Source organism: Mus musculus, chromosome 16, assembly GCF_000001635.26.
Source record: "Mus musculus strain C57BL/6J chromosome 16, GRCm38.p6 C57BL/6J".
NCBI lineage: Eukaryota > Metazoa > Chordata > Mammalia > Rodentia > Muridae > Mus > Mus musculus.
This window is the reverse complement of record NC_000082.6, coordinates 29287072-29300899: the sequence shown is the minus strand read 5'-3', so window position 1 is coordinate 29300899 and position 13828 is coordinate 29287072. Positions and strand designations below refer to the sequence as shown.

The 13828-nt window shown below is 40.9% G+C and overlaps 1 protein-coding gene across 5 annotated transcripts in view; it reads left to right on the top strand.

The window, feature by feature from the left end:
• Positions 1–13828, top strand: part of Atp13a5 (ATPase type 13A5) — a 148277-nt gene that overhangs the window by 77867 nt on the left and 56582 nt on the right. For 4 of the 5 annotated variants that reach the window (XM_006522196.4, XM_006522197.4, NM_001284375.1 and 1 more), the window contains 3 exons: positions 2646–2732; positions 3365–3521; positions 7362–7479. In XM_006522196.4, the coding sequence (XP_006522259.1) occupies positions 2646–2732; positions 3365–3521; positions 7362–7479 (362 nt within the window). Of the gene's footprint in view, positions 1–2645; positions 2733–2962; positions 3233–3364; positions 3522–7361; positions 7480–13828 lie in introns of those variants that run through there. The other variant, XM_017317011.2, reaches the window with a different exon arrangement.

The following is a 13828-nucleotide window of genomic DNA, read 5'->3' as shown; positions in this document are numbered from 1 at the left end:
CTGCCAGTGTCTGCAGTCTATGCAAGTTTGTGTTCAAGTCAACCGTGTTTTTTTTGTTCATGGAACTTGTAGACGCAGTCAGACATTGAGTAGAGGCAGTAGGTTTTGAGGTGTGGAGATGTAATAGTGCTGAATAGTCTGATCTCTCTGATTTCATGGTTGGCGCTCACCACGCCATGAGAATTTGTATTAAAGGGTGGTATGTGATCACTCTTTAGATGAATTCTGGTCTTATCCTAACAGAATCTGTCCATCTTTTTTCAAGCATGTACAACAGCATGCACAACATGTACAACAATAACATAATAATTTAGGCAAGTGCTTTTTAAACAAAATTAAATTTAGTGTTTGAATAGGGATCTTCTTTAATACACTGTGGTTCATTTTGAGTATTCAAGAGAGGATATGACATGCAGTATTCACCTAACATATTTGACCCAAAATCTTTCTAGATAGACCATAACATTATACCAATGTGGCCAGACAGCCTTGAAGAAACACTAGCCTAAATCACACTCTGAAATATGGCTAACAAACACTTCCATTGTGAATATGCATGTAAGAAACTGAGATATTAATTTCAGTTGTTCTTAGTTGATTTAAATTTAAGTAGTCAGAGTGGGCTGGTAGCTACTGTGTTACAGAGTAGAGGTTCATACATCAACATGCACGACCCTTGTTCAAACTAGTTTTATTTTCTGAGCTAAGTATGAGTGACAGTTGAGGGGCAGAAATCATAAACTTGTTCTGGATCTGCGGTGACAGTGAAAATTGCTTCCCACCTTTCCCTGGCCATGTGGACCTAGAACCAAGACTGGAAGACTCTTATCCCATCTGTGCATTTGAGATAATTATGACTCCTTTGCAGTTTTGCCCGAGTACTAAGATTGTGAAGGACTTTGGGTAGTGTAAAGTGCCAGACAAATTGTGAGTTTTCATTAATAAGCCTGTTGGTTAGCAACACTCTGCTGATCTCTAAAAAGAGGTTACAAAGACACTTTGATAATATGTAAAAAGGCAGAAAAGGGCAGGAGAAATTTCAGTTAGAAAACTGCTTGCCTTGCAAACACAAGGATGTGGATTTTTCTCCATTAACTTAATTATTTATTCATTTTACATGCCAAGAGCTTCCCCGACTCCCTCACAGAGTCTGTCCTGCTCTGTTAGTGTGGTGGCTCCCCACCCTGGCACATCAAGTCTCTGCAGGGTTAGGCGCATTCTCTCCCACTAAGGCCATACAAGGCAGCCCAGTTTGGGAACAGATTCCACAGACAGGCAAATTATCTTAATTTAATTCCCAGAACCCAGGTAAAAAGATAAATATGGTATCATGCACTTTTAATCCTTGCTTGGGGGAGGCAGAGATAAATGGAACTTTTGGGCTTGTTAGCCCAATAGCCTACTGAATCAAAGCCTTGGATTCCAATGGGAAACCCTGTCTAAAACACATGGTGGATGCTGCATGGGACTGCCTGCAAACTTGGGTACACATGAGAGTGTACACACACACACACAGCACAGGGAAACACAAATCTAATTGTAAATTATTGGGAACAAGTAGTTGCCAGAGCATGGAACACACCTTACAAAAAGCTAGTGCAAAGATGAATAATGGGAACTTGTGGTTTTCTAGAAATCCAGTGCTTAAAATGGGGAAACCTGGCATAAAGAGAAATTTCCTAAAATCAGTAATTTAAGATGAGAATGCTGGCGCTGAGGAAGGCATAAAGACAAAATAATGTCCAGTTTCATGAATCTTAATGAAGGGAAATCAATGAACTACCTAAAGATCAGAGTTCTTCCAAACACCAGCAGGACTGGTGCTGAGATGACCAGCTGACATTGTTTCTACATGTGACTTGGATTCTGATTCTAGCAATGCCTCCTCCTACCCGTACAGAAGACAGACAAATCGGGATCTTGTTTGTGAACATGAATCTTTAGTACCACCTCTATAAGAACTGCCAAGGTGGTCATATCTACTTCTAAATAAAGCAGTTTTCACTAAGATTTAGTCTAGGTCTAGTGGAGCCTTGAGTTAAGTATTCTTTGTTAGCTGGGAACCTTTTAAGCCTAAAAGGGGAGGGACAATCCCCTGGTTAGATTATTAAGACAAATACAGTAAATTCCTTTCCAATATCAGTTAATATTGATTTCTCAATGCTATTGATGTCTATATTTGGATGTTTTACCCAATGAATAAAATCCATTTTTGAATGTGCTTTCTAGTTTGGTCGTAGCCAACTTACTAGCTTTCTAGCTAAGTAAACTAGACTAGTAACACAGGTGTAACATAAAAATGTGCTTTTGTGTTTATCTCAGGACACAGCTGTTAACAAGGCTGAGAGCTGTTGTGCTCAACACTGGAGAACATAGCCATAAGGAAGGAGAGTTGCCCTATGGCCTGCATGTTCCTATCCATTTTAATGCATTGAGTGTATTTCTGGCTTTTTGACATATTTTCTGACAAAGTCCTTATTGTCAATAAAAACAACACAAATTTGAAAATGATGGAATTTAAGTAAATATCTGGGACGAGAAGCCACATGAAAAGCCTTTTGAAAAATATCAGCACAGTGTGCAAAGAAAAATATTTCTTCTTATTTGTCTCCAAGGAATCTTATAAATGTTTCATTTTGTAACAGAATATGGAAGATAGCCAAGTGGCCTCCTGCAAATTTGGCATGGCAGATTCAAGCACAGTAATAAAACCAGGACCGAAAGCCAGCCAGGTATGATTATCTTCCATAGGTCATGTGTTTCTTTCCCCTAAACACTGGAGAAACATCTCTGGTTTTTCACATAGTGCACATTTCTCCCGTTTAGCTTTATCCTAATAAATTCCATAGCTAGCCTGGCCATGCCTTCAGCCCTGACTACGCTCATTAGTGTTTTCAGCAAATAACTCAGTGAGTGTCCATGAGCGCCGGAACACTAGGCTAGCCTTCACAATGAGCCTGCTGGGTTCTGCATGGGAAGAGCACACAGTGGTCAGGAATCAATACAAGTGCAGGTCAGTGCAGCACGCCCTGCCAAGTGCTGTAATAAAGGCTGACAAACAAGCTGTGGGAGCCCTGAGCTGGGAATGAGTAGTGTTTCTGGGAATAAGAAGCATCGCGTGGCAGAGGATGGCCTGGAAGGAGATTCGGATTTCTCCAGGCAGCCACGGGTGAGCGCTTTTGAGGCCAGATAAACACATCAAGGGAGTCACCCTTGAGTAGGCCAGAAAAAGGTAAGCATTGTGGTGAATATAATTTGCCATGATGTGGCTGGGCACTTTGGAGGGTATGAACCCTTTGTCTAGTGTGCATGCATCTGTACTGCTTGTAGGCTTTTCAGTCTCCTGCCTTTGATGTCCTTGCAGAGTCCTGTGGACAGCATCACCATCTTGCGCCAGTTTCCATTTTCCTCAGGCCTGCAAAGGATGTCTGTGATTGCTCAGCTGGCTGGTGACCTTCACCTCCACGTCTACATGAAGGGAGCCCCAGAAATGGTGGCCAGGTTCTGCCGCTCTGAAACGGGTACTGACATTTTCTTGTTTGTTTGTTTGTTTGTTTTTTCCTTTTTCAAGAGGTAAAACCCCTTTAAAGGCCAAACACAGAAAGCAAACTTCTGTATCACCATAACAAAGCACACGAAGACATAAACTACCACAGCCAGTGAAGAGAACAGGTCGATTTGTGTGAGTGACAGTGGCATGGGAGATCCTGTGAGGCAGACGGGGAGATTGGAATGTATAGACATAGAGAGTAACCATCTAGATGTCATATAGACAGAAGGTACAGCCACAGTGGAGCATCAGGGCAGAATATGTAGAGCAAAACTGCAGGGGTGCATGGACTAGATGGGGACGGTAAGAATAAGGAACTCTGAGAGAAAACCTAGGGTGAGGTAGAACAGGGTTTCCTGTCAGCTTGAGGCAAGACTGACTCTGCTCTTAGGAACTGAGACAAAGCAATGGAAAGGAAATTTTGTGTGTGTGTTTCTCTCTCTCTCTCTCTCTCTCTCTCTCTCTCTCTCTCTCTCTCTCTCTCTCTGTGTGTGTGTGTGTGTGTGTGTGTGTGTGTGTGTGTGACTGTGGGGGCCACAAAAAAACCTGTGGAACTCATATCTCTCCTTCCACCGTGTAGGTTCCAGACCTGACACTCAGGTCTTCAAGCTTGGAATCTTGTATCTACTGAATAATCTCCCCGTCCCAGGGGAAGTTTTTAAATTAATGTCTTTCGTTTATTGAAAATTGATTACTTTAAAGCACTATCTCTAATTATGGTTTTCTCTCTTTGAACAACTTCCAGTTCCTCATCTCCTCACTCCTGTCTGGATCCACATGCTTTGTGTCTCTTCTTAGAAACAAACGGACATCTCAGAAAGAAGAGAAAACTGAACAAACCAGAATAGGAGGAAACAAAGAAACAAATAAGAAAACAGAGCCAAAGAAAAAGCACGTGAAACACATATAGATGTAGACACACATGTTTGCATATACACAAATCTCATAAAAACATAAAACTGGAAGCCACAATAAATAGACAAAGGACCTGTAAGGTAGTTTTTGACACATTATGAGACAGAGAACCTTCAGGGATGCTGTTGAATTCATTTTCTGTTTTCCATCTATATCTTGGCATTTGACCTATCCTTCCAAGTAGTTTCTTTGCCTAGTGACACTTCTTTGGAGAAAATTAAATTTTAATTTGCAATGGTTATCAGTTGGACATTGTTTGTAAGCTAGGGATGGGGGCCTGTGTCCACTTCTCCTACCTGCTCTAGGACCTCATCTGGGGCAGACCTGTGCAAGCCCTGAGCATGCTGCCACAGTCTCTGTGGATTTAGATCTATGTTTGTCCAGCTTTGTTTAAAAGGCCTTGTTTCTTTGGTGTCATCCATCCTCTCTGGCCCTTACACTCTTACCACCTAGTTTTTTTTGCAGGGCTCTCTGAGTCCCGGGGGGCGGGGAGGGATTTGATGAAGATAGCCCATTTAGTGTTCTGAGATCTCCAATTCTCTGCACAGTGCCTGGCTGTGGGTCTCTGTCTTTGTCTGCATCGGCTGCAGTAGAAAGCTTCTGTGGTGATGGCTGAGCCAGGCAATGATCTATGGGAATAGCAGAATGTACTAGGAATCATTTTATTGATAGGTCCATTGCCTGTCTAGTCTCAAGCATTGTTGGGTATAGATTCCATTTCATGGAGTAGTCAGATTTTGGTTAGAAATACTTTAAAAAGAGAAATATGTTAAGAAAAAAAAGTGATTACATTGAATTCAATGACATTAGATGGTTTTTTCACTCTATTTTGTCTTTCTGGTCCAGACTCTGAGATGAGCTGTGTTATTTAATATTCACATAAACATATGCACATTCTAAGCAATGGCCGTGTTTATAAGAAAATTGGTGCACTCAAATTCATTTGAACGAAACTGGCATTTTTCTCCTGGTTTTCATTTACTTGTTATGATTGCAGATAGCCACCAACTGTGCGTAGAATTCTGGATTTCACGAATGTTTATTCTAATGTCTACATTTGGAGTCTGTTTAGTTAAACCTTAGAAGTGTCCCTTCTATAGGCCAAGGATGAAGGACTGATCTAGCATACACAGGATGTGTCTGATTCCCGGAATGGACAAAACAGACCTCACTTTCAGATTTTGATCTTCCTTATAAATCTCATTGGTTGTGCCTCTAACAAATTATAGACTATGTTTGGTTCTGTTCTCTTTTGCTTGCAGCTATGCAGACCTTAATGAGACTCTTCCCATTGCCCTGCTGTGTCAGGAAAGGTCCAGCCTCTACTCTGCCATTCATGACAGTGCCTCCAAACCTTTCTGTTATCTTGACCTTTGATGTTTGACCTCCATCCCCTATAAATAAATGTAGGCTAGGAGATGAATGGGAATGTGTGGGTCAGCGATCGCTCAGGTTGTGGATGGAAACCGAGGTACAAAAGAGAGACTTAGCAGGTTGAAGTCAGAACACGAGTTGGTAATGGAGATAGAACTTAGTTGCTTCACCACCTCCACCACCACAGCCACTGATGTGCTGACCTTCAGCTCTCATCTGATGCTCTCACACAGGCACATTAGACGCCAAAAAGATTTTGCAAATACAAAACCGTAGTCACGTCAAAACATGTAAGTGGTGCATTGGGTCACCAACCTTGTAAAGCAGGATGTGAACAAGGGATGTGGCTCAGTGGGTAAAACACCGGCTGCATCAGCCTGACAACCCGAGTTTGGATCTCCAGAACTGACTTTCTAAAGCTAGATGTGTTCTCTATGCCTCTGTAACTTCAGTGGACGCCTATCTGGAGATGGGAGGCAGGGACAGGTGGATCACCGGTAGCTTGCAGGATGGCCAGACTGGCCTATGCAACAGTAAACCAAAGGAGAGATGCTGTCTCAAAGCAATGAGGAAAGAGGACATCCATACATATTCAGTGGTACACACATTCCTGTATACACACATGCACACACATATCTGTACACACGTGTGTGCACACATATGCACACATGCAAACACAAGGAACCGGCAAATATTTCTGCAGAGAGTCACTCGATGCATGTTTCAGGCCTCTCTGGCCACACAGTATCTATACCAGCTAACTGACTCTACCACTGTGGCCACAAAGCAATCATGGATAATAAACAAATGAGTGAATGCAGCTTAAAACTTTATTGACAATAAAACTTTATTGATGAAAGCAAGCAGCGCATTGCATGGAGCCTGAGCATTATCAACCCTAATCTGCAAGATTGGCTATTTGTCCGAGTTCATTCGAGAAGACACAGTCCTGAGGCCTGTCCTTGGTGAATGCAATCAGTATATTAGACAGTGGTCAAATTCATCTTAAGGGAGCTGCTGTATCATAATGGCTGAGGGCGGAAGCTTGAATGACAGGACTCCATCTCTCATAGTTTTGGAAGCTGAACTGTCCAAGTTTATGATGCTAAATAATTTGGCTCCTGGTGGGGACTAGTTTCCTGGCTTGTAGCTGCCTGCTTTGCTGCTGTATCCTGGTGAGGACAGACCATCTCTTATACCTTCCTTTGTCTTAATCCTACTCATGGGAGTCTCACCTTCATGAGCTAATTACTTCCCAAAGGCCTATGTTCAAAATACTGTCACATTGGAGATTAGGTTTTAACATAGAATCGGTGTGTAGCACAGCTGATGAACAGGGCAGATGTAGCATCTTTCCTCCCTCATCAGAGTAACATGAAGCTGTCTGTGACCTGTGTCTGTTTTGTGGTAATGAGTTTTATGAAGTGAATGATGAGGCACAGTGAAAACATCCTATAGTTGCATAGGTGCTGGGTAGACTTCGGTGGGATCTTACACTTACCTCCCCTGTCTCTTCTCACAGTGCCTAAGAACTTCTCGCAGGAGCTGAGGAATTACACAGTGCAAGGCTTCCGAGTCATTGCTCTTGCCCACAAAACCCTAAAGATGGAGAGGCTTTCAGATATGGACCATCTAGCAAGGTAAGGAATTAAAAATCAGCACTAAGGGAAGGTCTTTGTACATGAAGGGAGAAAGCGCTGGGGATGGACTGACAGACAGCTCACATCACCAGGGAGTTCTTGGAGGCAGAGAACTGATCTCATCCTGTCCTCTGATTTGGAGATGGGCAGCTGTGGGCAGGACTTGCTCAGATCACATGGTTGTTTGTGACAGAGCAAATATAGCAGCCGAGACTTCCCAGACCCCACATCTAACCAATGCCCTGGTCTATAGAGTGCTCATCTTAGTCTTAGGTTTTGTCCCTTCCTAACTGAATTCTCATCCCACCTCTGAACAGCATGTGGCAGACTTGCTTGGAGGTACCACATTTGGAAGGCTTCCAGAATGCCCTTTTATTTCTGGAATTTTTCAGGTCTGGGTATTTCATTTCCCTCAAATCTGAGAGGTAGTGAGTGCAAATTGAATTCCATATAAGAAGTAAAACTCAATATTTTTAATTACATTAAAGGGATAAGTTGCCCTCCTTAGAGAATAATCTATTCACTGCTTTCTTCCAGCTTTTATGATTTCTTTTTAAGTGATATATGTTAAAAGAACAGAAAAACTAAATAAGTGATAGCCCACATAGTCCTTATATTTGATACATTAAATTTGTATTTCTAATTCAGAGATTTCTTTTTTTTTAAAGATTTATTTATTTATTTATTTATTTATTTATTATATGTAAGTACACTGTAGCTGACTTCAGACACTCCAGAAGAGGGCGTCAGATCTTGTTACAGATGGTTGTGAGCCACCATGTGGTTGCTGGGATTTGAACTCCAGACCTTCGGAAGAGCAGTCGGGTGCTCTTACCCACTGAGCCATCTCACCAGCCCCTAATTCAGAGATTTCTATTTCTTTTTTTTTCTTTTACTTTTTCAGAGTCTGTTTTATTTATTTTTATTTGTTTATTTGTTTACATCCAAAATGCTATTCCCTCTAGACCCCCCCTCACAAAGCCCCTCCTCCCATTTCCTCCCCTTCTCCTTTGAGAGGGTGTGTCCCCCGATATCTCCCCACTCTGGCACATCAAGTCTCTGAAGGATTAGGTGCATCCTCTCTCATAGAGGGCAGACAAGGCAGCTTTGTTGGGAAATTCTGGCTACAGCTTTAGGGAGAACCCCTGGTCCAGTTGTTTGAGGGCCCACATGGTGACAAAGCTGCACATCTGCTACATATGCTCTGGGGGCCTCAGTCCAACCCATGTGTGCTCTTTGGTTGGTAGCTCATTTGCTGAGAGCTCCCAGGGATCCTGATTAGTTGACTCTGTCTTTCTGTGGAGTTCCTATCCCCTTCAGGGCCTTCAGTTCTTCATCCAACTCTTCTGTAAGAGTCCCCGACTTCCATCCAATATTTGGCTGTAGGTATCTGAATCTGTTTTTGTCAGCTGCTAGGAAGAGCCTCTCAGAGGACAGTTATGCTAGGCTCCTGTCTGCAAGCACAACAGAGTATCATTAATAGTGTCAGGGATTAGTGCTTGCCCATGGGATGGGTCTCAAGTTGGGCCAGTTATTGGTTGTCCATTCTTTCAGTCTCTGCTCATTTTTTTGTCCTTGCATTTCTCTTAGACAGAACAAATTTTGAGACTAAAGTTTTGTGAGTGGGTTGGTAACCCTATAACTCCACTGGGGGTCATACCTAGCTATAGGAGGTGGCCTCTTCAGTTTCCATTCTTAAGCACTTGAGCTAAGGTTACCCATATTGACTCCTGGGAGCCTCCTATAGATTCCCTCCAGCAGCTGCAGGTTTCCATTCCTTCTCCTGGCCCTCTGGCCATCTCTCCTGTCTTTCCCCACACATCCTGATCTGTGCCCCATTCCCCTCTGCATCCCCTCTCCTACCCAGTTCCCTCCTTCTGTCTCTTAATACTATTTTATTCCCCCTTCTAAGTGAGATTCAAGTTTTCTCACATGGGCCTTCCTTCTTGTTTAGCTTCTTTTGGGTCATGGTGTCTTGTACTTTTTAGCTAATATCCACTTATCATTGAGTACATAGCATGGATAACCTTTTGGGTCTGAGTTACCTCACTCAGGATGATATTTTCGAGTTCCATTCATTTGCCTGAAAAGTTCATTCATGATGTTCTTGTTTTGATTAACAGCTGAATAATATTGCATTATGTAAATGAACCAGACTTTCTGTATCCATTCTTTGGTTGAGGGACATCTGGGTTGCTTCCAGTTTCTGGCTTTTATGAATAAAGAGCTGCTATGCTAGGAACATAATGGAACACGTGTCCTTGTATGGTAGAATATCTTTTGGGTATATGCCCAGGAATGGTATAGCTGAGTCTTCAGGTAGAACTATTCCAACTTTCTAAGGAATTGTGAGATTGATTTCCAGAGTGGTTGTACCAGTTTGCAATCCCACCAGCAATGGAGGAGTATTTTCCTGTCTTCATATCCTTGCCAGCATGTGCTGTCGCTTGAGTTTTTGATCTTAGCTATTCTGATTGGTATAAGGTGGAATCTTAGGGTTGTTCTGATTTGCATTTTTCTGATGACTAAAGATGTTGAACTTTTCTTTAAGTGCTTCTTAGGCATTTGAGATTCCTCTGTTGAGAATTCTTTGTTTAGTTCTGCATCCAGTTTTTTAATTGGGCTATTTGGGTTGATAGAGTTTCACTTCTTAAGTTCTTTATATATTTTGAATATTGGCCTTTGTCAGGTGTAGGATTAGTGAATATCTTTTCCCAGTCTGTAGGCTGCCATTTTATCCTATTGGCAGTGTCTTTTGCCTTACAGAAACTTTTCACTTTCATGAAGTCCCATTTATCAATTGTTGATTTTAGAACCTGAGCCACTGGCCTTCTGTTCAGGAAATTGAGAGATGTTTAGCTATATAGCTGGCTCTTACCAGTTGTATTTGAGTACCAATGTATTTGGTCCAATATTACTATCTGCAGCCTGTGTCTTACAAAGATAATTGGTACTTTACATGGTACCTGTTTCCCCATCTATAAATTGTAAGAGTGGGTCAACTCCAAGGAGCTTTTCTGACATGTCATTTTTGTCTTTGAAATAGAATCATAAAGCTCATTCAAACATATAATAACATCCTCAGATTTAGCACACAAGGCATTGGCTATTCCTGAGCAAGCAGAAGATTCATTACACATAGGATGTTATAATTTTTCAGACATGAATTTGAATAAGACCTGTTAAGGTCATGAGTGAACCAAAAATTCACAAAGCTAGTGATAGAATGTGGAGAGCCTCAGCTGCCACATACAAGCACAGCTGTATTCTCACTGAAGAGCCAGTGGGGAAATAAACATTAATGGAAGTACACAAAATCCACAAACTCTGCTGTCTTCCCATCCATTATAAGTTTCTCCCAAGAGATATCAGGAATCCAAAATGCTTCTTATTGTGTAGCTGTTATTCTTCAACAGGGTAAGGTAATATTGTTATGATTTTTATCAGAATAAAATTTAGCAAATTTTTTTTCAGTCAGGAAAATAAGTTTCTTGAAAACTGGAGTCACCAGAGGAAATTCCAAGTTTCTTGAAATATCTTAGAAAATCACCCAAAATTGAATGACTGAAGAAAAACTTCCTTAAACCCTAATCCATTCTTAGTGTATCAAATGTCTACTAATTTTCAGGCTGGGTTAGATGTTCAGAAGCTATAGAAATGAATAAAATTCATTCCTTGATCCCAAGATTTCCTACCTTAGTTGGGGAAAATAGAAAATAAAATAAATCTATAATATATTGTCTCGTTGGTGGTTCTTAAATATCTTAGAGGGGAGGAATGAATTAGATGGGAAAAACTTTTCAAGCTACACATTGATGTTCTACATAAAAAGGCCAAAGATGTCCTCAGAGGAGAAGCATTTGAACAAAGATGTGAGTAGCTAAGAGGCAGGAAGACCTCATCAGAGTCTGAGAACTGAAGGGTGAGGCAGTGGGGGCCATCGCTGATGGTGTAGTGTCAGCAAGAGACCCACCCACATGCCTGATAGCCCGACTGAGGGGATGAGCTGTAGTAGAAACAAACACACTCCTTTATTTTTGGCCATTGTGCTCATTGCTTGGTGTCACATTCATAAATTGTTGTCAAGACCAATCTCAAGAGAATGTCCCCTTGTAATTTCATCTTAGAGTTTCCGTTTTCAGTCTTATGGTGACATTTCTGATCCGTTTCCAGTTGATCTTTGTATACATGTTGTATTGATACCATTGCATTGCTCTGAGCCCATACCTATAGAAACAATGATGGAGCAGAAGGCTTTATTCTGGTTCCCAGTTTCAGAGGGATTTTAGATACCTGATAGCAGGCAAAGAAGAGGAGAGAACTTCTATCTGCTATGCTGGCATGGGAGGCAGAGAGGTTCATATGGCAACCACCAGTAAGCGAAGAGCACAGGGATGAGCCATGTCTGTCTCTAGCAACCTAAAAAATATTAATATATTTAAGTTCATAAGGAGAACAATCTTACAATAAAAACAGTAAATCTGATTTTTAAATGGTAAAAGGAAACACTTGTCTACACTTGATACACATATAGCATTAAGTGCATAAAAGGGCATTGAACCTAAGACTGATCTTCAATAACAACATAAATAATGGAAAGCCAACATTCACGTGGAAACTGAATAACACTCTTCTCAATGATACCTTGGTCAAGGAAGGAATAAAGAAAGAAATTAAAGACTTTTTAGAGTTTAATGAAAATGAAGCCACAACGTACCCAAACCTATGGGACACAATGAAAGCATTTCTAAGAGGGAAACTCATAGCTCTGAGTGCCTCCAAGAAGAAACGGGAGACAGCACATACTAGCAGCTTGACAACACATCTAAAAGCCCTAGAAAAAAAGGAAGCAAATTCACCCAAGAGGAGTAGACAGCAGGAAATAATCAAACTCAGGGGTGAAATCAACCAAGTGGAAACAAGAAGAACTATTCAAAGAATTAACCAAACGAGGAGTTGGTTCTTTGAGAAAATCAACAAGATAGATAAACCCTTAGCTAGACTCACTAAAGGGCACAGGGACAAAATCCTAATTAACAAAATCAGAAATGAAAAGGGAGACATAACAACAGATCCTGAAGAAATCCAAAACACCATCAGATCCTTCTACAAAAGGCTATACTCAACAAAACTGGAAAACCTGGACGAAATGGACAAATTTCTGGACAGATACCAGGTACCAAAGTTGAATCAGGATCAAGTTGATCATCTAAACAGTCCCATATCACCTAAAGAAATAGAAGCAGTTATTAATAGTCTCCCAACCAAAAAAAGCCCAGGACCAGATGGGTTTAGTGCAGAGTTCTATCAGACCTTCAAAGAAGATCTAATTCCAGTTCTGCACAAACTATTTCACAAAATAGAAGTAGAAGGTACTCTACCCAACTCATTTTATGAAGCCACTATTACTCTGATTCCTAAACCACAGAAAGACCCAACAAAGATAGAGAACTTCAAACCAATTTCTCTTATGAATATCGATGCAAAAATCCTCAATAAAATTCTCGCTAACCGAATCCAAGAACACATTAAAGCAATCATCCATCCTGACCAAGTAGGTTTTATTCCAGGGATGCAGGGATGGTTTAATATACGAAAATCCATCAATGTAATCCATTATATAAACAAACTCAAAGACAAAAACCACATGATCATCTCGTTAGATGCAGAAAAAGCATTTGACAAGATCCAACACCCATTCATGATAAAAGTTTTGGAAAGATCAGGAATTCAAGGCCCATACCTAAACATGATAAAAGCAATCTACAGCAAACCAGTAGCCAACATCAAAGTAAATGGAGAGAAGCTGGAAGCAATCCCACTAAAATCAGGGACTAGACAAGGCTGCCCACTTTCTCCCTACCTTTTCAACATAGTACTTGAAGTATTAGCCAGAGCAATTCGACAACAAAAGGAGATCAAGGGGATACAAATTGGAAAAGAGGAAGTCAAAATATCACTTTTTGCAGATGATATGATAGTATATATAAGTGACCCTAAAAATTCTACCAGAGAACTCCTAAACCTGATAAACAGCTTCGGTGAAGTAGCTGGATATAAAATAAACTCAAACAAGTCAATGGCCTTTCTCTATACAAAGAATAAACAGGCTGAGAAAGAAATTAGGGAAACAACACCCTTCTCAATAGTCACAAATAATATAAAATATCTTGGCCTGACTCTAACTAAGGAAGTGAAAGATCTGTATGATAAAAACTTCAAATCTCTGAAGAAAGAAATTAAGGAAGATCTCAGAAGATGGAAAGATCTCCCATGCTCATGGATTGGCAGGATCAACATTGTAAAAATGGCTATCTTGCCAAAAGCAATCTACAGATTCAATGCAATC